The sequence below is a fragment of the Fonsecaea multimorphosa genome, assembly GCF_000836435.1.
Source record: "Fonsecaea multimorphosa CBS 102226 unplaced genomic scaffold supercont1.37, whole genome shotgun sequence".
Classification (NCBI taxonomy): domain Eukaryota; kingdom Fungi; phylum Ascomycota; class Eurotiomycetes; order Chaetothyriales; family Herpotrichiellaceae; genus Fonsecaea; species Fonsecaea multimorphosa.
In genome coordinates, this window is record NW_015971671.1 from 149,233 (window position 1) to 171,871 (window position 22,639).

At 54.1% G+C, this 22,639-nt stretch overlaps 7 protein-coding genes across 7 annotated transcripts; 2 read left to right on the forward strand and 5 right to left on the reverse strand.

Moving 5' to 3' along the window:
• Positions 1 to 430: 430 nt before the first annotated feature.
• Z520_11282 (uncharacterized protein) lies at positions 431 to 2,809 on the forward strand (the record flags this gene model as incomplete). The annotated part of the gene is made up of 1 exon (XM_016781771.1): positions 431 to 2,809. The coding sequence occupies one exon, from the start codon at positions 431 to 433 to the stop codon at positions 2,807 to 2,809; it is 2,379 nt and encodes a 792-aa protein (XP_016627132.1).
• A 524-nt stretch (positions 2,810 to 3,333) lies between these two features.
• On the reverse strand, positions 3,334 to 4,579 carry Z520_11283 (guanine nucleotide-binding protein subunit beta-like protein; the record flags this gene model as incomplete). Its single annotated transcript, XM_016781772.1, has 3 exons — positions 3,334 to 3,759; positions 3,987 to 4,431; positions 4,500 to 4,579. 3 exons carry the CDS (start codon positions 4,577 to 4,579, stop codon positions 3,334 to 3,336), a joined length of 951 nt encoding a protein of 316 aa, XP_016627133.1.
• Positions 4,580 to 5,363: 784 nt separating this feature from the next.
• Z520_11284 (uncharacterized protein) lies at positions 5,364 to 7,355 on the reverse strand (the record flags this gene model as incomplete). Its single annotated transcript, XM_016781773.1, has 1 exon — positions 5,364 to 7,355. The coding sequence occupies one exon, from the start codon at positions 7,353 to 7,355 to the stop codon at positions 5,364 to 5,366; it is 1,992 nt and encodes a 663-aa protein (XP_016627134.1).
• A 1,037-nt stretch (positions 7,356 to 8,392) lies between these two features.
• Positions 8,393 to 15,106, reverse strand: Z520_11285 (uncharacterized protein; the record flags this gene model as incomplete). The annotated part of the gene is made up of 1 exon (XM_016781774.1): positions 8,393 to 15,106. The coding sequence occupies one exon, from the start codon at positions 15,104 to 15,106 to the stop codon at positions 8,393 to 8,395; it is 6,714 nt and encodes a 2,237-aa protein (XP_016627135.1).
• A 1,095-nt stretch (positions 15,107 to 16,201) lies between these two features.
• On the reverse strand, positions 16,202 to 17,841 carry Z520_11286 (uncharacterized protein; the record flags this gene model as incomplete). Its single annotated transcript, XM_016781775.1, has 2 exons — positions 16,202 to 17,758; positions 17,824 to 17,841. 2 exons carry the CDS (start codon positions 17,839 to 17,841, stop codon positions 16,202 to 16,204), a joined length of 1,575 nt encoding a protein of 524 aa, XP_016627136.1.
• Positions 17,842 to 20,059: 2,218 nt separating this feature from the next.
• Positions 20,060 to 21,223, reverse strand: Z520_11287 (uncharacterized protein; the record flags this gene model as incomplete). The annotated part of the gene is made up of 3 exons (XM_016781776.1): positions 20,060 to 20,401; positions 20,460 to 21,038; positions 21,092 to 21,223. The coding sequence occupies 3 exons, from the start codon at positions 21,221 to 21,223 to the stop codon at positions 20,060 to 20,062; spliced, it is 1,053 nt and encodes a 350-aa protein (XP_016627137.1).
• Positions 21,224 to 21,518: 295 nt separating this feature from the next.
• Positions 21,519 to 22,400, forward strand: Z520_11288 (uncharacterized protein; the record flags this gene model as incomplete). Its single annotated transcript, XM_016781777.1, has 2 exons — positions 21,519 to 21,721; positions 21,785 to 22,400. The coding sequence occupies 2 exons, from the start codon at positions 21,519 to 21,521 to the stop codon at positions 22,398 to 22,400; spliced, it is 819 nt and encodes a 272-aa protein (XP_016627138.1).
• Between the last annotated feature and the right edge of the window lie 239 nt (positions 22,401 to 22,639).

Below are 22,639 nucleotides of genomic sequence, written 5' to 3' on the forward strand. Positions count from 1 at the left end.
ATCTATTTATCCGGTCCGAGGGCGAGCAGGTCCACTTTCCCATAGAACGCTTAGTAATAGCTTAGGGGTTGCTTTGAGAGCGGAAGGTGAGCCGAGGGTAAGCGAAACGGCGAGCGACCAATTAAAAAGAGAAGACGGACGATGGGTTTTTCGCCAGAGACATACCTAGATACCTAATATATCACGAGCATAAAACTTGCTCGGTATGTTAATGCCCGGATAGTGCCGCTCGGGTTCAAGATGCCACATCGATGAAGTTCGTTACTTTGTACTTCTAAGGGAATCAATTAACGGTGAGTCTGTCGTCACTGGTTGTCAGAACCATCTAAAGAAACTGACCACTATCCTCATCACCTTTTCCGAACCGGACAGAAAAGTCATTCTCTATATCAGCTCGGGTCACACGATATCGCTGGCTCCTCGCCCAAATATGAACACCAATGGCCATGTCTCTGAGCCCGAGCACAAACATGAAACCACCGGCGTCTACAATGCGAAATCCGTGGTAGAAATCCGTGCTGCTCTGGCCGAGCTCCACCAAAAAGAGGCCACCGTGACCTCGCAGCTCGACGCCCTTGTGAGCGCACAGAAAGATCTACAGCGAGAACTCGGCCGTCTCGATCTGTTCCGCGCAAATGCCACCGCACAAGCGTCCAAGACAAGAGCCGTCAGCAATGGGATGCTCTCGGACGCAGCCGCCAACGCCAAACGCATCTCAAATTCGGTCCAAAGGCTCGATCTCGAGCAGGAGAGGGTCAAGGCCACGCTCACAGTCGTGGAGCAGGTCGGGGAGCTCAAGGCTTGTGTGCTGGGTGTCTCTGGGTCCATGGGAGCGGCCCAGGACTGGGAAACCGCCGCCAGCTATCTCAGCAGAGCCTCGAAGATCCCCAGTGCTGTCATCAACGGCCCGTTCGCCGCAAGGATCGTACCGACCGCAGAAGTTCCAGATGCGCCGGCCGTGACCTTGGAGAACGCATCGGAATCATTGTGTAGCCTGTTCCTGAGAGAGTTCGACAAAGCAGTCAAGGACAATGACGGCGCCAGGATAACACGTTTCTTCAAATTGTTCCCCCTCATCAACCGGTCCGATGTTGGCCTCGACGTTTATGGTCGCTATGTTTGTCAGGGTGTCGCTACTCGAGCGCGAGCGAACCTTAATGCAGGCACCGGTGGCAATCAGAGCAAAGACGGCTTCTTCTACGCAAATGCCCTGACAAAACTGTTCGAGCACATTGCACAAATTATTGAGGGACACGGTGGACTGGTCGAGCGCCATTACGGAGCCGGCAAGATGGCTCGAGTCGTTGAACGACTACAAGTCGAGGCTGATCTCCAAGGAGGGATTATACTCGACACCTGGAGCGACGAGAGGAAGATCGACCGTCAGCTGACCGATATCAAAGCATACGCTTTCACTTTCTTGGTCCAGAGCTTCATGAATGCACAGCGAGGATCAAGCGGAACGCCGCGCGCCGGCTCTCCTGCACCGGGAAGGTTGAGTGAGGATGAGTCGGTCGACATGAAACAGGTCGACGCCCTGTTGAATGAAATGACCCTCATGTTGGGCAAATGGTCCCTGTACACCAGTTTCATTGCCGAAAAATGTCACGATGCCGGCGGTCTCGATGCATCGCTCCCGATGCCGGCTTTCCTCCTCGACTCGAATCTCCACAAAAAGGTACAGGAGAAAGTCCTCATCCCGTTCAACACCATGACCACGTTCTTCTTCCGACGCTCAGTCGAGAAGGCGTTCCAGCTAGACGAGCAACCGCCGGATTTGTCCCTCAACCCGCACAAACCACTCAATTCCAATCCTCCTCACGTCACCTCTGCAATCGAAGACATCATGTACATCGTCAACAAAGTCCTGCAGCAGTCCCTGGCAACGTCACAGAAGCAGGTCGTCTCGAGCGTCGTTCCGACCCTGGGCAGAATCCTCGGCTCCGACTTCATTGGGATGGAGCAGCGCAAGATGCGTGATGAGAGCTACCCCAAAGCCGCGATTCCGGGCCAACTCCCGCCCGAAGCGACCATCGTCTCGTTCCTCGTGCTCATCAACAACCTCGACGTAGCCAAGGACTACGTTTTCCAGATCGCCCGTGCTCGAGTGGAACCTGCGGCCGCGGGCTCACCCCATCGACCTCTGGCAGAACTGTTCCCCGGGCCGGGCGAGGCCGACGAAGTCGCCGCGGCACTGACGTCGTTCGCGACCGTCTTCTCGGACAAGACCAACGAGCTCATCTCCGACGGCGTCAACGTGGTCTTCCACAACGTCATGAAGCCCCGTCTCCGACCGATCCTGATGGACGCATTCCGCGAAACAGACTACCAGCTCACGCGGGAGCAGTTGCAGGACCTCGCGGGGACGGACCTCGAGGGCGGGGACGACCCGACCGAGGCGGCCCTGTCGGACCAAGTCCGCATGCGATTCCAGCTCGGGTGGGACGCCCTGACGAGGCCCATCGGCCGCATCATGACCGAGCGCACCTTCGACCAGCTCTTGGGAACCGTGGTCAACCACCTGAGCAAGATGCTCGAGAAGCGTCTGTGGACGTACCACGGGCGCGTCAACGAGCTCGGCGCCGCGAGGCTGGAGCACGACGTCAACGAAATCGTCAAGGTCGTGGTCAGGGGACACAAGTACGCCCTGCGCGAGCACTTCTTGCGCTGCACCCAGATCTGCATGATCATGAACATGGACGAGGAGGAGTGGGACGAGTTGATCACCTCGGGCGGCGAGGTCGCGGATAAATTGAAGCTCGAGGAGCGTGTGAGGGCCAGGAATATGGTCAAGGAGACCACTTCCTAAACCATGAACCAAAAACGGAAGAAGCATGCGAAAAGATACCGGGAGGGGGGGGGGGGGGGGGTTTCCAGGTACGAAGCCAAAAAGAATATTCAAAGAGTCAATCTCAAGGCAGTCGTGAATTGGATCTTTGGTCTGTTTCACTGATCTTTTCCTTTGCTTGGGTGCGTGATTCTCGTGAGGCCCATCCTCTAGAGACACAGAAGCACGCCCTCACCTAATGTAGTGCGCCGTATCTCAACCATGTTCCACCACGACGAGTCTGGGCTTTACATTTTGGTTCCTGTTTGGAGTTGCGTTGATAGATCCGTAAAGCAGAACAAGCGTGTCACTCTGCTCTTGCCCTTTGGGCAGCAGATCCAACTTCACCATTCCGTGTCCGCCATCACAGTCTCTCTCCCCTCCCCCTGTTTTTTCTCTCTCTATCTCTCGGGGGATCTTCTCCTTCAAGAAACACATGGCTCGTATGGTCATGTCAACTCCTTTTTTTCTCCCGACCCGCACGTTGGTGGCCCCTTCCCATTTCCTTATGCTCGAGACATGACGCCCCAGGCGCGGATCTTGTTGTCCGTGTAGCCGGAGAACAGGGTCTGGCCGTCGGCGCTCCAGGCCAGGCTCACGCAGTAGGGTTCCTGGGACTTCTTGCCCTTCTCGACAAAGTCGGGCTTGAGCTCGTCGACTTTGCTCTTCTTCTCGAGATCGAAGATGGTGATGGACGAGGTGGTGGCGGCGCAGAGCCAGTATCGGTTCGGGGAGAAGACGAGCGCGTGGATCTCGTCGCCGGCTTGCAGCGAGTACAGGTGCTTGGACTCGTTCAGGTCCCACAGCATGGTGGTGCCGTCTTTGCCGCCTGAGGCGCAGAGAGAGCCGTCGGGGGAGATGGTCACGGTGTTGATGTAGCCCGTGTGACCGATGTGGTCGGTTTGAAGGCGGCACGACGCCAGTTCCCACACCTGTCCAGAAGAGTTCGAGGTCAGCACGACTTTCCCTCCACCAACTCGAATTTCATGTCGAGCAAGGATAGATTCTTCGATGGGATTTTTTTTGGGGCCTCAGTCCGCCGGTGAATGGTTTGTCTCATCGCCCCAGGGGGGCTCCGAAGTAGCAAATACTTTTGAAAAATGCGTAGCATCTTGGGCAAACGGTAGGATGATTTCGGGGGGGAAGTTTGTGTTCTTACCTTGACCAACTTGTCCCATCCACAGCTCACAATGACCGGGTTCTGAGGGTTCGGGGAGAAGCGCACGCACGAGATCCAGTCGGTGTGGCACTTGTCCGTGATGGTATATTTGCAGTCTCCCAAGGTGTTCCAGAGCTTGATGGTTCGGTCTCGGGACCCGGAGACAATCTGTCTGTTATCTGCAGAGAAGGAAACGGAGAGGACATCGTTGGTGTGGCCGACGAAGGTTCGAGTCGTGTTACCCGTGGACAGCTCCCACAGGCGCAGGGTCTTGTCCCAGGAAGAGGAGAGGGCATATGCGCCATCCGAGGAGATGACACAGTCGGAGACAATGTGCGAGTGGCCGTGGAGTGACCGCTTCGGGTAGCCGTAGGCAGTCTCGTCGCGAGTCAGGTTCCAGATGATGAGGGTCTTATCTCTTGAGGCCGAGAGCAGCATATTGGGGCTAGAATTTTTTCAATGTTAGTTCGACCTTGTCGCAGATGGGAGGTGGTTTTCTTGGGCACTACTGACTTCTCCAAGCTGGTCGCGAGGGCGGTGACCCAGCCGCTGTGGCCTTCAAGAGTACCACGTTGAATAAGTTGTTCAGCCATGGCGACTTGAAGATCCAGACAAAGAGAGAACGGGCTGGTGTCTGAGGGAGATGGTGATCAAGAGTCGCCTGAGTCGAGACTTGCGATCTCCGCCAAAGATTCTGTGCAGTGTGCGCTCTCCAAATCCACGCCAAGATTCGCGGGCGCTAGTCCCAATATGGACGTACTGGATATGCGGGCTCGGCGGCTAAACACCGGCGCCGGAGAGTTTCATGCAGGCGGTCGATTCTTGCTCCAAGTCCCCGTCATATCGTCGTTTGTAGACGGTCAAATTGATTGGCAGCGGATATGGCTTTGTGGTCGAGTGGTAATGGATCTTGTCCCACTTCAACCAGCCTTCGTGTCTCTCTGTGAGTCATCTCCAATACCTACCAAGGACCCAGGACTACAATGTGGTTATGAAAGCGACGCAGTAAGCTATCACCTCGGCCATCACTACCACCGCAGCCGCGGCAAGAGCGCGGAGAGAGAGTAGACTTGCCTACAGGGAGATAGGAGATCGAGGGCCGAAGTTGATCGCTGGGCCTGGAGAACAACTGCCTCTTGCTGCGCGAATGCCAGAGGTCAAAGGCGGTGCAGAGGACAGTGGAAGGTGTATGCTTGGTGGTGGATGTTCTTGCTGCTCAACATTCAGCGTTCAAAGGAACTGGTTATGCATGCATGGGCTGGCTGTCTGTTGTCCTTTACCATCTGGTTGGGAGAATCCATCTTCCCTTAGTGATGAATATGACCGCAATGATGATGCATCGCCGCCGCCGCTGTGAGAAAAATGGCCATTCCCTCCTCATCCTCCGCAGCACCGGGTCATATTGATTCGAAACGCCGTCAATTCCACCGTGCCATACCGCACCCCATCTTGCTCCTGCTCCTCGTCATCGTCGCCACGGTTCCCTCCCACGCCCTCTCCCTCTTCCTCCCCGCCTGCTGATATATCTCGGTCGTCCCAGAAGACAATCTCATTGAATGGCTTTCCCGCATACATCAACGTGTCCACGTCGCTGACGCAGAAATCTTCCCATATATTACTGCCGAGAGGGCCTGATGGTTGATGATCGAGGAATTCGTCGTTGTTTGTTTTGCTGCTGCCCTTACCCTTTACATTGAATTCCGGGGCCTCTATTGATTCTGACGATGATTGCACTTCCCGGAGTTGTTGTTGTTGTTGTAATAGTGGTGGTGGCGATGCTGATGTTCGGGGACCCGAGCGATCCAGAGTAACCATAACCCTCCACAGTTCGCCCTGCATCCTTTTTTGGTTCCGGTATAGTGACGTAGGCACCAGTTGGAGGTGGAACCCGCGGTCCTGCGGGAGGTGAAAGTGCAAGGGTATGACCGAGAGCATGTCCGTGCTGTTGGAGATCCATTTCGTGATCTCCAGACCGTGTGCGTCCGAATAAGAGAGCTGGAGCGAGGAATTGATGGCCATGCCGGGATCGGCGACGAAGGTACCCGTGTATCTGTGCTCGGCCTGGCGACCCGCAAGGCGATCCGCGGCACGGATCAAGGGAATCGTCACCATTTCGACGAGTTGGTCGATGAAGGCTTCGTCGCCCGCGGTGAAGATGGTGATGCCCAGCTCGTACTCGGGCACGAGCAGAATCAGCGTCCGATAGCCCGGCAGGCCGCCGCCTTTCGTGAAGAAGCTGACCGTCCTCGCCGGGCTGTCCGTGACGATGCCGTCCGCGCGGAGAATTTCCCACGGCATCCCGTAAAACGACTTCCACCCAGGCGTAAAGGAGACGGGCAAGAGCCAACTGACCCGGGACCCGGCGACGTTGCGGTAGGTTTTCAAGACGTGGCGCAGGAAAACCGACATGTCACTCGACGGCGAATACAACCCGCCCGTGGGGTTTTGCACCCCTTCGTCGACGTCCCAGTACCACGCATTGTCCTTGGGGAGAACGGCGACGGAGTCGGACGGTTTTCGGAACGAGGTAGATGTCATTTTCAGGGGCCCCAGGATGGAGGCCTCGATGTAGTCTTCATAGCTTCTCCCCGTGACGGTGGCAAGGACGATGCCCAACAACTCGAAGGCGATATTGGAATACGTGGATTTCTGGTTCGGCATGAACAAGGGCCGTTTGTCCCAGAGGTAGTCCAGAAGGTCTGTCTCCGTGCATGGCTTGTACTTCCTGTACGAGTCGCACTTGGGCAGGTCCGACCGTTCTGGCGCGGATGGGGGAAGCGGGGGCAGTCCAATGACGCTGGGATCCGGAAGCGATGTGATCAAATCGCTCTGCGCCCAGTCGCGCGGGATGCCGGAAAGCTGGCTTGCCAGTGACCGTAAGGTGATGTCTCCCCATGGGATCCTAGTCCCACCTTGCTGGAACCGAGAAGCCGTCAGAGCTGGAATGTACATGTCCACGGGATCATCCAGGCTGAGATTTCCCGCGGCATGTTGTTGCAATATCCCCAGAACCGTGAAGACCTTGGTGATGCTGGCCACGCGGTAGACGCTGCTCCCGTCAACCTGCTCAGCCCCTGGCCTTTCCGGGTCTTTCTCGGCGGCCGTGTGGAATGTGGACCAGAGCGTTGAGTCGGGGGAGGTAACCTCGATCGAGTACGACGATGTATTGAGGTCTGGCCTTGTAGCAAAAAATGACGATACAGACTCCTCGATGTGCCGGAATGCTTCAACAAGCTCCGGATCGGACTTGGAATTGTACGTCGGCGGCAAGAAAACAGGGGATTGTGAATAGCAGGTCGCACTTATGAGGGAGATGAAGTTGAACCCCGTCAACAGAATGACCGTGGCTGTCGTGTATCTAACACCCATGGCGGCGAGGCGCGTGTTATGTGGGGTATATATCAGGACAAGAAGCCCACGAGTCTCTGGGATGATGCCCAGGGCGATCGATATACCTTGTGGTCTGACCCAGGCACCAGCCTTTAAGATGGGAAGAAAGATATAATATCCAATGACGTTGGGGCGCCTGGCGACGAAAAGAGGGGAAAGTACTTCCTAGTACGTAGTACTCTGTACCTACTGGTAGCTATGCCCTGGGTGGTCCTGACCGGACAAATCCACTCTGAACGAAGGAAGGACGGTCGTTTGCTCCGTAAATATCTGATTTGGAAATTCCAGGCCTCGGATATAGCGGGAGAGAAAGCAAGTTACTAGTAATTTGGTAGTACTTACCTAGCGAGGCTTAAGATATTGGAATATGTGCACGAGGCTGCGTCCGCGAGGCTGCGCCCATGGAGAATCAAGGGTACAGAGGTGCTTGTCATTCCCCCGCAACGAGCAACAATCAAGAAGGAAACCCCTCTTTAGTGAGTAAGAGAGACAGAGTGTGTGTGAACTGGCACCTGTCGGCCACATTTTCAATATCGACGCTAATATGTACGGAAATGACTCAGCGCTATGCTTGCTATGTTTATATACCTGACTGACCACATTCTATCCACAAGCGACCGTCCCGGGGGGAATAAACAAAAGAAAAGTGGTATCATGGCAAAATGACGCTAAAAACAGAGCAGGGGGGTATATCATTCTTCCTTTTTTTCCTCTTGTACAACACATCCAATTCACCATGGCGAGAGGGCAGCAAACGAGTAAGCAGAATGAATGTGGAGGAGGAAATTGCCATGGTCTCGTTCCAAAGCTCCGCATTTCGTTCTCGTTTTAAACAATCTGTGTACTTTCCACATGTACTTCCTCCTCATATTGACACCGCACGTGAAAGCTATGCGCACACATTTGTCCATGCAAGACGCATGGCATCAATAAATGACAGGGAAAGCAAATGATCGACAAGGAGGGGGAGTGGAGTGTGTATTGTTCCCTCTCGTATACGCCTGTGACGGAAAGGTTCATTCAACGAGCGGCTCTGCCTCTCCAAGAAGCTGGGTATTTTTCCCGTCCAGCGGCGAGGCATCGTCATCCACATCATCCGTGAGATCCAGATTTGCCCCATCCTTGGCTTGAATTGGAGTCTGCGGCAGATCGATTTTCAGCTGTGAGGTTGGCGAAGAGTTGGGCTGTAGTTGCAAATTCTCCGGTCGCTTGTCTGCCTGCCTGCTCGACAGTGCCCGGGGTTGCGAACTGTAGGCCCTCAAAGGCCGGGCTTCGGGTCCGCCGGCCTTACGAGCTTGCATCGTACCCGCAGGGGGGTTTCTCATGCTCGGCGGTGGTGCCGTCGGCGTCTGGCTTGAGCTCGGTGTCTTCTGGGTTGTACCCGGCGGTGTAATGATTCCCGATAAGAAACTTGCAGGACTGCCGATTGCAGATTTTGAGGGTGTCTGATTCCCTAGGTTGGTGGCCAGATCGGATATGGCGCCAATTGAGGTCTCACGAGCTCTTCGCCAGTTGCCCCAAGCCGCCGCTGCCGCCAGTGGAAGTGCACGGGGTGATTGAGCATAGCTTGACAGGCTCGAGATTGACGGAAAGGAACTGGCCAACCCGCCTGCCGCGCCCCGCTCTTTCAGTTGCTGTTCCATCTGTAGATTGGCCTTCAGCCTAATTGCAGCGTCTCTGACGGTGTCTCGGTCGAAATCAGCCCTAGAAACAGCGTTGATGATATCCTCAAGGTCATCGATCCGAACGCTTAACAATTCACGAAGCCAACCGATTTCGGTGTCGCGCTCCCTGAGCCTGTTGGGAGCATCCTTGTCCACAGCGGCAAGCTCCGTCTCCAGCTGTTCTATCTTTTGCTCGCGATTCTGCAGTTGATCTTGTAACACCATGATGGACTCTCGAAGGGCTTGCGGCGAAATCCTTTCTGGAACATCCGACCCTTTGGCAAACGACATAGAGGCAGTTGCCGCACGCTGTGGTGGCGATGCCACGACGGACGGAGCCGGAGTGGGCAGGTTCACCCCTTTGGCGGTCGCAGCTTCCACGGCTGCTCTGGCGGCGGATTTCGTGATCTCTAACCTCTCCTCCAGATCTGCGACCTTACTTTCAAGGTGCTTCACCTTGTCCTCGCTCAACTCGAGCCGCTCCTTAGATTGGTGCTCCAGTCTCGTTCGGGTGTCGAACGAATTATGCAGTTCCCTTGTGTGACGGTCTCGCAGTTCATTGAGTTTCTTCTCGTGAACCTGATGCTGGTCCTCCAGAGCATTTTCTTTCTTTTCATTAGCTTCCCGAAGAGCCTCTTTGTGCGTTTCAATGATTTCGGCAAGGAGTGCGTCATGCTTCGCCTTTTGCTCTTCGTTATCCAACTCAGCGTGGTCTAGACGGCTCTGTAACCGTGAAATTTGCGCGGTCGAATCTGCCTGTATGCTTTGAAGTTTGGTCAAGGCACTTTCCAGCTCAGCCTGTAATTTGGCCGTGGAAGTTGCAAGCTCGGCATCCTTGCTGTTCTTGACATGCTCCAGCTCTCGATCCAGGTTGAATGCTTTGGTATCCAGAGCCCTGTTCTCCTCTCGGAGCGAGGCAACCAATTCGTTAAGACGTGAGACGTCCAATTGAGCCTGGTCCAGAACCGTCTTCAAGTGGATATTAGCCTTGTGTTCTCTATCCAGGGTGTCCAGTTCGAGTTCTGCCTTCTCCCGATGTCGCCGCTCTTGCTCAAGGGCGTCTTGAAGGCGGGCAAGTTTGCTCTGTAGGTCGTGTTCTTTATTCCGCCAATCTTGCTGCTCAGAATGCAGGTCCTCCACGACCTGTGCGATATGGGACTGAAGGCGCTCAACTTTGGATCGAAGATTTTGTCGAGACTGCGACTGATCCACCAATTGTTGATGAAGTTCTTGCAAGGTGCGCTTAAGCTCCTTGTTAGAGGCACGTTCCGTGCGAATGTCTTCTCGCCACTGATCACTTGAAACGCGGTATTCTTCTAGTGTATGTTCGAGAGCAGTATTCTTGAGGGTCAAGCCTTCCACTTCACGCTCAAGGTTCCTATACGAGTCCTTTTCTTCGACGAAAGCCTCCAGAGTGTGCTGGGCCTCTTCAGAGGATTCTCGATACTGTGCGGCTTCCTCTTCGGCAATGCGTAGTCGTAATTTTAGCTCATTGATTTCCTCTTCCGCCGTCCGTCTGAGGCGGGCTTCCTCGGCGGCGTGCTCCTGAGAGATCTTCAGCATTGTCTCCAGACCATCAATCTGGGGTTTGTATTTAATGTCGGCGGTTTCATGTTCCTGCTGGACTCTCGAGCCACGTAGTCTCGGATGGTGGGAGATTACGTCTTCCATTATTGTCTTCAACTCGTGTTGGGTGTTTTGAGAGCTGTTTTTCTGAGCCAGCTCCCTCATCTCCTGCAGGATGGCACTGAACTCTGTCAAGTCCATCGAAGGCTGTGGCAGGGGAGGTGGTTGATGTGCAGCTAATGCTTCAGCGACGGCCGCGCGGATCAGGTCTTGTTTCCGCTCCCCCCTTCTGGCATTCGGCGATCGTGTTCTGTAAGATGAGAAACCTTCAAAGGCATCGTACTCATCCTCGTCGTCAGCGTCTGAGTCTTTTTGGTGGCCTGACACGCCCCGGCCGCCAGTCTTCGAGTTCTGCTGCGTGGCCATCAATGCTAGCGAATGTTGAATGGTCCTTAGAGTGCGTTCAAGCGGTCCGAGACGATTCTCAAGTAATCCATCCACCAAGTCGTTGACGTGCCCATCAAAGAATTGGGAACGAAGTTGCAATTTGGCTGCCTCTGCCGCTGGTAACGTGTCACCCCAATCGCTTACATCCTCCCTGCCTGAATTCAGGTTGTGCACCCCAATGCCCAGCCCATATGATGGTGGGTAGGAGGTGTCGCTCTGAGCAGCCTTGGTGTCCTGGTGTCTGACTGGGCTCGGGCTTGGAGCGTCGCTCCGGAAGTGTCCTCCCAGGCGCATATCGACGAGCGGCGTAGACTGGACGGGTGTGTCATTGCGCTCTACGCCGAGTTCTGGATGAACCTCGAGGTGTTTCATAACAGCATCGATTTCTTCAAATGATGGTACAGGTTGGTCTCCATGCCGCAATGAGGATTCCGTCTTGTCAAACCGATCGGCTCCTGCGTCAGGATCTGTATCAAAGTCTTTAGCTGGCTCCAAGATGTACTTTCGCCGTCGAGGCTGCTCGAATTCGTCGCCAGCGGATTTCTCTTCAATGACCTCGACGACCTCGTCTTCAGAGCTCTTCTCTTCGAAGACTTCGACCGTGTCCTCCACTTCGTTGACTGATTCATGATCCTTTTCCACATAGTGCGGTATGTCTGTGACTGGCGAGGAAAGACTAGCCTTAAGCTCAGACGGCGGACTCGATGTTTCTGCATATTTGGAGTCTTCCAGCCCGGGAGTCTTCTGTGGCATCGCAAACGAGGAGGATCCCAATGAACTCGTGACTCTCGTATTGAACTCGAAAGGCTTAGCTAATGCCGAAAGAGAGGACTTTGGCTTTCGAGTGGGTCCGGACGGCAGAGTCGTTGGTTTGACTGGAGTTTCCTCTTCCTTCTTGAGGTTGTCTGAAGATTCTGCTTCGCCCGTTGCTTCGCCCGTCTGCTCAGAGTTCAATATTTGGTCGGCTTCGAGAGGCGGTCGAGCTTCGCTGAACAAAGCAGCATCGCTGTGATTCTTGAAAGTAAACGCCGAACGTGGTTCGCCTGCGTCGCTGGTCTCTTCTTGGGCGTTGGTCATGTCCGCGGTGCCAGTCAGCTGATTTTCATCTGCAGATATATAGGCCCAACCGTCAAAACTTTTCTTCGGCACTTCCGGGTTAGGTCCGTTCGCATCGACATCATCCACGATCTCCGAAAGAATCCTCCTATGATGAAACGGTGCAGAATCTGCAAAAACGGGACTTCGGTCTCCGTCACTGTCATTTCTTCGTGCTCTCTTTTGTCGGTCCATGGGGACCATTGGTCGACCTGCATCATCCCACAAGTTGTTTGTACCTTCCTCTTGAACGTCCTTTGACTTCAGGCCAACCGTTGGTATGCCTTTGCTTGCTCTTCTTATGGCCTTTGAGCCTGGGTCTATAACAACGTTGCCGAATATGCTGTTCGCATTGTCAGATGGTCCTGTACCCGTAGATGCCACGTTGTCTTTGAAGTTGGTATCAGGAGACTGAGAAGGATTAAACACCGGAGCCTCGACATTGAACGTCGCAGAACTGAATGTGAAAGGAGTGTCTTTGGGTGCTGGCTGCGTCGTGCGTGGAGTGAAAGCAGGGGCGTCGGCATTAAGATGCGATAAGGACAATCTGCTCTTAAACGCAGCTCTTTCGGCAGACGGTGCTACCTTTGGTGGAGGCAAGCCGAATGGTATGGAACTGGGTCCGGCAAACGAGAAATTGGAGCTCGAGAAGCCAGCTCGCGGGTCGAATTCTTTGGCCTCTACATTGAGTTTGGAAGTTGTCGGAATAGTCTCAGGAGTAGGCTTGGGTTCAGCTTTCGCGGCATCGCTCAATGCTTGCCAATTAACGAATGGATTCTTGTCGTCCATCAGCATGGGCGTAGCAGCTATGCTTGGATTTGTCTCAATTTCTGATTTCTCATCCGCTGTCGTTATCGTCTCCGGTCGTCTCAGGATCGGAGGCTCTTCGTTCACAGACTCGTCCAGAGCCGAGTCTTTTCTCAAGGACAAGTCAACAAGGTCTGGGTCTTCATGCATGCCATCCCCTCTCTCGTGCAGAGCCGCCTCAGCTTCGTCAATCTCCCTTTGCAGAGCGATGCTGAGATTATGACGGTGGCTCTTCGGAGTAGGGTGTGCGATTTCAATAGGAGTTCGAGAAGAATCGCTGAACTGGGGCGTGTGTACCAGACTCTCAATCCGTTGTGGCAGAGTGGGGCTTGGTGTTGGTTGATTGGCATTTTGCGGAACGGGAAAATATCCTCTTTGTTGCATTTGATTCTGGCGTCCCTGGTCGCCAGCGAAGTTGGCAGTTGCCCTGCGCATATGCATGGCCTGTGGTTGGGACAAGACCTCCCCCATATTCGGAAGAAGCAGTGGGTGGTTTGGCGAGAAACTGTTTTGCCGGGAGGAGAGTGGTTGAATGTTGGGTCGCGCCCCGTTGCCGAAGGAATTTGTATGCGTTAGCGAGGCTTCCAACGGCGATGGGATTCGACCATGAAAGTTCGACTGCGCAATTGAAGGCTTGTATCCGTGCATATGCTTTGGCGCTCCGTTGAACTGTGAAGCCCCTAGGGATCCAGGCTGAGGACTGATTGCAGCAGACGACATGTTCGACGGGGAGAAGGGATTGCTTGCAGCTCTAAGCGGGTTGCTTGCTGATGAAGAGGAGGGATCTCCTGGAGGGGATGTCGCAAGTGCTGGATAGCCAGATGAGATGCGGCTCAATGCGGGCGAGAAGGGTGATCGGCTCGACGGCGCAGCTTCAGAGTTGCTCGGACTAACTCCCAACGCACGAAGTTTCTCCTCCTTGAGGTAGTTGACCCACGATTCCCATTCTGCCTGGTCAGGTATGCGGACATGAAACTCCCGTAACTTGCGCTCTGCCTGAATTTCTGTCGCGTCCGGGTACACTGGACGGCTCTGGCCACTGCTCTCGCCCGAAGCCCCAGGGCTCGTACCGGTAAGCCCAAAGCCTTCCACCGAGTACCCAGCCGCGATCCAACCATCTATCCGTTCTTTGACCTGTTGTGGCGTCAGCAGAGGAGGTAGCCCGGCGGCTTCTCGATCTGTAAGAGGCAGAGCTATAATACACGCTTTGCCTTTCCAGATGACCTTTTTCTTGGGGCGTTGATACGATTGCATTGAGGTGGGCCGCGGCCGGACCACTGAAGTTGGGCTCTCTGGAGCATTCCCATCATCTTCCACGTGCGATGTTTGGGGAGGCAGAACAGGGAGCGGCTTTTCCTCCGCTGGGGCTGTCTCCGAATCGTGCTCGGCCATCTCGTATTGTGCAGACGGCGAAAGCCGCATGCGGTGGCGTTCTGGCGCTATTGACAACCTTCGGGAATCATGGAAGGTATATGGGGTAATGGTAGCAAGACTTTCGCTGCTTCTGTGTCGTACGGGCAAGCGGCTCACCGTCTCGACAGGAGACGCTCCCCAGCTGTCGAGATATGCAACACGAGTTGGTGTGTTATCCTCCTCTTCGACACCTGTCTCGGATCCGCTCTCTTCAGAGTCGCTCAGCCAATTGGGTCTTTCGGAACGTGGATTTCGTAACTCCTTCCTTGAAACTAGACGAGTTCTTCTGTACAGGCGGCGTCGACTTTGCGATTCGACGCCCTCAGCGTCGTCACCCGGAGTTGAGGGGATGGTTCGTCGACCGATTGAACTTCCGAAAGGGGGCCCTGCCTCAATATTCAAGCGTTGACTTGCGGGATCGAAAGGCTGAGGTGCTCTTCGCGGGCTTGGGGTAGCATACGGTGAGCCCCAAGCAGCGGCGTAATAGGCACCGCTTCCGTCTCGCTGTCGAGGATAATCTGGAGATTGGCGGTAGTCTTGCGGATCGCGGTCGCGACGCAAAGTCGGTAATGGGGGGAGAGTAAAAGGAGAGATCCAATCGTTTTCTGAAGGAGTGGACGAAAGACTGTGTGCTTTCAGTGAATGCAGCGAGGCGTGAGAGTCGCTGTAAGGGTAGACGCCGATGCGGTGACTGCCAGAAGGGGTACTCTCGAAGTGATTGAGCTCGTCGAGGTTCATGAACGGAGGTCGTGGCAGGTTGAGGTTCGCGGTCGCAAGGCGGAGGAGGAGGAATCAAGTCCCAGGATCTTCAGAAGCACGATTTCAGGAGGACAGGGACTGGAAGACACGCACAACGCCATGGAAAACACGATAGACGGGGAAAACGAACAAGTTCGGTTGGGTGTTGAAGGTGTCAAAATTGCCTGAGAGCATGATGAGGGATCGAGATTGGGAAATCAGCCCGGGAATCGAGAAACGGTGCTCATTAGTGACGGTGACGCGACACGCTATAGTGGCACCTAAGTGGGCATAGTGGACATGCTTTTGGTGCCTAAAAGGCCTTGATCTACGGCTTAGCACTGTCCAAACACCCCTAATGCCGCTGCTGGCAGTCGCCAATTGGCTTTGGCCCCGCCAAGCAGCGGCGCCGTCCGCTGTCAAAACTGGAATCGCTCCAAGTGCCAGGGATCAGGGTCGCAGGCTGGATGCAAGCCTCCCGAGGGCGGATGCACCACTACGACTTAATTCTCCGAAACGCACACCTGCCATTAGGGAGAGTGTCAGGCCCTGGCTGCCACGTGATATGAGAGGGATATAGCAGGTAATATGAGGATGCTATTGAAGCTGGAGGACTGTAAAGTTCTATCCAAGGTTCCAGGAGAGATTTTCCTAGAGCTCCGAGTCTCTGACCAAACAGTATCACGTGCAGTCACTGACAGGCGAAGTCCCGCCATCGTGTGTTTCTTCTGGAGAGCGGCATTTTATGTGTAGATATTTTCCTCACGCGTTAGGTACCGAGAACAGCCTGACCCGTTATATGGCCGCCTCGGACTATTGCCTATCAAATATCTACTACACATCGACATTATCCTCGTCAAAGTACATTGCGTCAGATATATTTCACTCCCCAGCCAATGTACAGAATTCGCAGACACCAATTGCAATGATTTTCCTTGTTGTGCCACGAGAAGATGGCGCCGCATGCAGGTCGTTATCATTGATCGTTACGTCGTGACCAAATCTTGAATGCCCTGGTCTGAAACTTGCTCTCATGCTTCCTGGTTGATTGGACCAATGCTCCCGAAACGCCTTGCTGATCGTGAATGGAACGCTTCAGAACGGAACTGCTTCCCTGTGAACCGAGAAATTCTCCCAGGCCGCATCCAAAGCCCTGGTTGCTTCGAAAAGAATTTGCCGACTGTCATAATCAACGTTCTTTCTAATATCGTGGAATCGATTTGCCTCGGGGACCAATTCTCCTTGAGACAAGCCTTCTTCCTCCAAAGCCACGATTCTCTGGGCCAGGACGGCCATAATGGGTCCCTCCCAGACGCCCTCTTTGCCGGCTTTCTTCAGCTGAGCCACTGCCCGGCGTCGGATTCCCCAGTCTCGACACTTGCAAGCTGTGAAGAACAGAGGGTGTATAATGCCCAGCTCCATGGTGAACGGTGTGAGCTCATCCTCCAAGGGCATTTGTTCGGTCAAACTAAGAGCTGTGGTGACCTGCTCAACTTTGGACACCATATCCTCAAAGTCGTCCCTGAAAGCGTCAAATGTGGTTTCGGGTCCACAGTCTATGCACAGTTTGAGCATCATGACTGCGGTCTTGATCTGCAAGCGGAGACCCAGCAGGCTTTTGATGTCGGCACGACCCAGCCTCGGACCCTGCGTCGAGAAAAAGTTCTCTAGGGCTGCCATCCAGGCATCGAAGACATCGATAGCCTCTTGCCGCCGAGCCTGCCACTCTACAGGCACCACATCTCTCTTCCAGTATCGGTACATACGAGCATCTGATTTGACCAATTGGTAAACCGAAACAAGGAGGTTGTCGAGATGGTTGCGGACTTGACTCAGGGTGAGGTTGGTCGGCAGTATCCGAGGCACTTTGCCCAGATTGGTTAATAGAGGTTCCGCTTTCTCTTTGGAAAAGGTGCATGCTTGAATGTCGTAGCGGGCAAAGACCCGGAGCAGTTCGTCGACCTCGTCTTGTGGAATTTCGCGGAAGGTTGGTCGTGAGCCGGACGCTTGCTCTGGTGAGTAAGGCGTAAGGGAGAAGTCATCGCCCTGAGGAAGATTCATTTGCCTGGTCAGTTCCCTCATTCCTTGCTGATAGTGGATGACAGCAGCCATGTTATTCCGTCGAAGGACTTCGAAGCAGGCAAATAATATACTTGAAATGATGGCGAGCTTGGCGTTGGTGCTGGAGGGGGTGTTGAGTCTCTGGTTCAGGTCGCGCAACGCAACCCCGTATAGCCTGAGGGCGTATTGGTAGCTCTGGTCGTTGATCAATTGGGGGCTGTATTTGCCACAGCGGTCCTGGTAGTCCTCATGCAACGTCCCCAAGGCAATGATTGCGTTCCGAACCACGGGTTCCTCGTGACCCACTTTGAGTACGAGTTTTGTCCAGAAACCGGATTCGGAGCCACCGGTGAATGCGGGCACCGTGCAATACTGGAAGCGGTGGAAGATACGGCGTTCTTGAGTGTTGCCTTGAAAGGGTTTTGAGATTGAGTTGGGTTGAAATAGATGTTGGAAAGGCGGCGGGCTGCTCTGTTGCGGTGGCGACAGAGCGGTTGAGGTTGAGCCGCTGGAGTTCTCTTTGGGAAACTCGTACCCATCGCATTTACGTCCAGTGGAGGTACATCGCTTACCTGGGAGGTCAAGTGAGCACTAATCCGGACAATAATGAGAGGATATGGCACGGGCCAGGCGATGGGGAAGCAGGAAAAACTCACAGCTGGGTTTTGTCTCATCACACTTTATGCGGCGGATCTGTCCTCTATGTCAATTGCATGCGATGAGACCAGTAGGAGAGCGTGGCAGGAGGCGAGTTTAGTCAGACACGGCTCGACAGCAGGACTGGTTTGACCGTTCAGCTACCCACCACTGTGGCTGGGAGCCATACGAGCATTGAACCGTGTGCATTTTGGGGGAATGTCAAGAGAGTGCAGGTTTGGGTGGGGACAAAGCTGGTGGAAGGGGAAACTGACCTTGCATGTTTTGCATCCGGTTCGTACTTTTGGTTTGCTAGCCCTTTTCCTTCGCGACGCCAAGATATAGGAGTTGCCATTGGAGGAAGCTTGCCGTCCACCCTCTCTGCCCGGCATGGAGCCAGTCAGGGCGAGTACTAGGTCGGTGTCAGGCTCTGGGTCAGGCATGGACACATACTGTGGAACAAGCGAGTGGGAGGGGAGATGAATAGCGAAGGGGCGAGCTTGAGGTTCTGGCCACATGGCGGGCTGCGGGAAAGTTGGAACAACGGTGGCGAGCAAGTAGTTGCGTCAAAAGTACGAGGGGTACCAGTCGCGGACTTTGCAGTCAGGTGGCCAACAGCGGGCAGCGGAGAAGTCCAAGCTCGCGAGTCGCAAACCAGATCTGCGGCGGCCGAGATTGGCACAGTAGCGGTCGGCTTTGCAGCGGTGTCGGGGGGGTCTGAGTGAGCGCGATATGCAGGTCCTGGAGGGTTGAAGGATGATGAAGCAAGGACTGTTACGATGAAGCAAGCTTGCGGAAATTATTGTACGTATATACCAATGATGGCGGGTCTGTAAATGCCGTCAACGTCAAGGCCGAACTTCTGAAGGTCCTTTGTCGACGAGATAGCCGTGCCAGGCTGCTCCAGAGCCCTCGAAGCCTCAGCTGTAGCAAAGAGCCTCGGGGGGCCGGAATTCAACCACGCAATAAGAGCCAGCAGATGCGCCAGAGGCAATTGCACAGGTAGTGACGAGCAAGCCCACGAGCCTGGAATGGCAATGGTTTAGGCGGTGTCGCCGACACCTGTCAGTGAGCTGTGGGTGATCACTGGGTACCAGCTGGCCAGGTAGGGGGCCACAGAAGGGGAGCCCGGAGATGGGCCCGCAGGCCACGGAAAATTCAATAAAATAAGAATAATGGGCCGAGGCCAAAATGGCTTGAATAGGGCGGGCGTCAAAGGGGGTGCGAAAGAGTTTGGTGGTAGGAGGTGGTGCGCTGTAACTGTGCGTGTGCAGTAGTTGAGGTTGGGAAGAGAAAAGACAAAAGGACCTTTTTTTCTGGCGGGGGGGGACGGACGGGGGAGAAGCGAGACTGGCAGACTGACTGACAGAGTGACAGACTGACTGACAGACTGACAGAGGGAGAGAGAGCAAAAGTGAGTGTGTGTCCCTCGGTGCGTGTGTGCAAATCCAAGCTGCGGAGACTCCGAAAGAGGCCGACTTGGTCCTTCATTTCTCGGCCCTGCTGATTGGCTGGCTCGTACCATTGGCCTGCATCGGCCATGCGGAGCGGCTGTGCAACCAAGTCTCACCAGTGATCACTGCCCAGGTGCATACTCGTACGTATTGCCGTATTACGGGAGCATATTCGTGCTAAGCGTGTACGGAGTCAGCCTCGACTGAATGCCGCTTCTTTACCGAACATGCCCTTCCACGCGCCTCAACGCGCAACAAAAGAACGTCCAAGCAATCGAACCTGGGGGCGAGGCTTCAGGAACCCGGCCATTGCGATTGGTCAGAAAGGAGAATCCGAGGCACACATCGCGTGAGGGACCAGTTTGTTAAGATCTCCCATCGTGCGTGGACGGCAATGTGTGAGATTCTCGTTGCGGGTTCGTTCCCGGTTATCTCTACACATCTGACTACGGTGGCCCAACAGGTACGAGATCGAGCTGGGACTTGCAGTACGAGTAGTGGATATGGCTCCGACTCAGCCCACCAGCGAAGCTTTCCAATATACATACGGGTATCAACGACAATACTAGTGTACGCGAGGCTAGGCAAAGAGATGCTCTAGATCATTCACTGCAGCTTGACATGGTATATGCGCAAGACATGAGATGATGCTGCCGAGGTCCATGCTCTAGGTACTCATCAATCAGGTATACAGAATTTGTCAGTACCTTGGGCGAGGGCTCGGCACGTGCCCCATCACTCAAGGTCGAATCAAGGTTGTGTCTGGCGCCTCGAGTTGTGGGCGATTTGATATCCTCAAAGTTCACAGCTCATCATGCTGTCCGTGTTCCGGCCCTGTGGGGTTCCATGGCGCTCGTTTCCCATGCAGAATTTCCAAGAGAAATGCTTCTATGCTGTCCGCCTCGATTCGTTTCACTGCTGGATAAGGGAACACTTGGTCCTTCCAGGCGCTATACACAGTAAAACTCGGGTAATGCCCCCGATGCAGTCCAAGGCTTGCGGCCATGTGGCCGTATTCATCGCCGTCGACGGTGACGAAGTTAACGTAGTCCTTATACTTCTTTGCAACGGGGTGTAGCGTTCGTCGGAAACGGGTGCGGTCGGCCTCGTTGGTGACGAAAACATACGCGAGAAGTTTATGGGACTGTTGACAACGAGTATCAGCATCCATCTGGCACCAGGGGAGGGACAGTCAAAGTTACACTCATATAACTGATTTCATTTCGTCTGGTCAGCTCATCTATGAGTGGCTTCCCTGCCTCAAGAATGAACTTCTCAATGGCAGATCGGGTCACGCTGCCCTGCAGCACCTCTTGATCGCCAACGTCCGTCTTGTAAGCAATGATAGAGGGAAACGCTATGTTCTCTTTTTCTGCCAGTCTCTTGTCGTTCGTAATCCCGAAGACAAATTGGTCCCGGAATGTCTCTGCAACCTTTTTGAATCTTGACCTCATAGCATGGTCGTCCTCCTTCACATACGCCACGAATGTCACACGATCTATTCCAGTCAAATCCGTAAGATTTTTGATATTTACCACCGAAACCGCTGGAAGCGAGGCGCGCCGAACGAAGGGTACGATTGCAGATGCTTTGCGCGGGCCCCTATACCGAACTGATTCATGAGGGCCACGGTAGAGGCGCATGGCAGGATAAGAATGCACGTTGTGTGCAGTGCAAAGGGTCTGATTCGTAGTACAGTCTATGCTCACGACCGGGTAAGTGAGTTGAGACTTCGTAGCCGCCCACTCCGAAGCAAGGGTCTTGCAGGGAGCTGTCCATGGCTGAGGTCCACGTTAGAAAGACTTCGAAAGCTCTAGGCAGGGAGAATAGATACCATGACAAACGCTGTAAGCGTGAGGTCGTTCGAGTCGAGAAGAGAGTGGAACTCGACGTCAGACACATGTTGCCATTGTGCGTGCACTGCAGCAGCCAGACCGGCAAGAATGATGCGAGCAGAAAAGTACATCTTCAATGCGGGAGATAGTTGAAGACATTGAAAACACATGGGGCGTCATTTTGTTACTTTTCATGATGTCCGTTGAGACAGGCATCTTGAGCTGCAATGGTGAAACACTTGAGGGGAAGGAGACGCTTCAAGGGGCAGCAATGGTGAAGGAAGAATGGCGCAGTTGTGCCAGTGTCAGGAGAGCGTTTATGTGCACGACGTTCGAGAATTCTTTACAGAGTGCAGACACGGGGATTTGTCGACGAGTTGTGAGTGCTGGATGGCATTATTTGCGCTGATGTTAATAGCTTTCAAGATGAAGATATTGGGAACCTGTTATCTTATCGCCAGCCTCATGTCAACCGCCGGCCATGTTGCCGCATTGGACAGCCAGGCACGCCTCACTCCAGACTGCGCACACCCGCCCTACACTGTCCATATCCTCTCTCGCGAACCGCTTGTGATTTACATTGCCGACTTCCTCACCCCTTTCGAGCGCGAGCATCTCCTTCAGACGAGGTAGGTCACGTACTCCAATGCTTTCCAGGCTTCCTCTTCCACAGGCTTATCCTTCGTTCGCAGCTCCTCAGCCTTCATCGACTCCCAAACAGCCGACCAGGACGGTACCCAATCCCTTCGTAGCACTCGACGCTCCAAATCTGCTACTGCTTCGCGCGACGAGGTAACACGATGCATTGAGGAGCGCGCTCTGCTCTTTCAGGGATATGACACACCTTATTCACACCTTGAGCCGTTGCAATTAGTGCGATACCATACCAACGAAACTTATGATCTTCACACGGACTGGTTCACATCACCAGCCCAGACGACCCGCTCGCACGGCGGGAACCGTCTGACTTCGTTCTTCGCATATGTGAAAGCAAGTGCAGACATCTCTGGGGGTGGTACGACATTTCCACTTCTCGACGCTCCCAAGGACGAACGCTGGTGTGAATATATTGATTGTGATATGCCATTTGATGAAGGTGTGACATTTCTTCCCATTCCCGGAAATGCGGTGTTTTGGGTGAATCTGGTTGCTGGAAGAGGGGACCAGAGAGTTATCCACTCGGGGAGCGTTGTGACTACGGGGGAGAAGGTTGGTTTGAATATTTGGACTAGGGAGGGGCCTTTGAGTCCCAAGTTTAGAGAAGATATCAGTGACGAGCTGGTTGATGAAGACGAGGAGGAAGCGTAGGCAACACTGCACAACGGTAGTCAGCAAACCCATCATCCTGTTAGGCTACCAGTTATCTGATTCATGGTCTGCATTATTGCGAAAGTGGTGTACATTTTAAAAAGTATAGGGTGTGTCCGGTTCCGTTCTTGCGCAATGAGATCGCCACGAGACTTGATGAGCTGTCTTTTGCCGTGTGTATGTGCTTCGTGCCTTCGTGAGTTGTTGTATGGAGAAATACTGCAATACTGCCCAGGTGA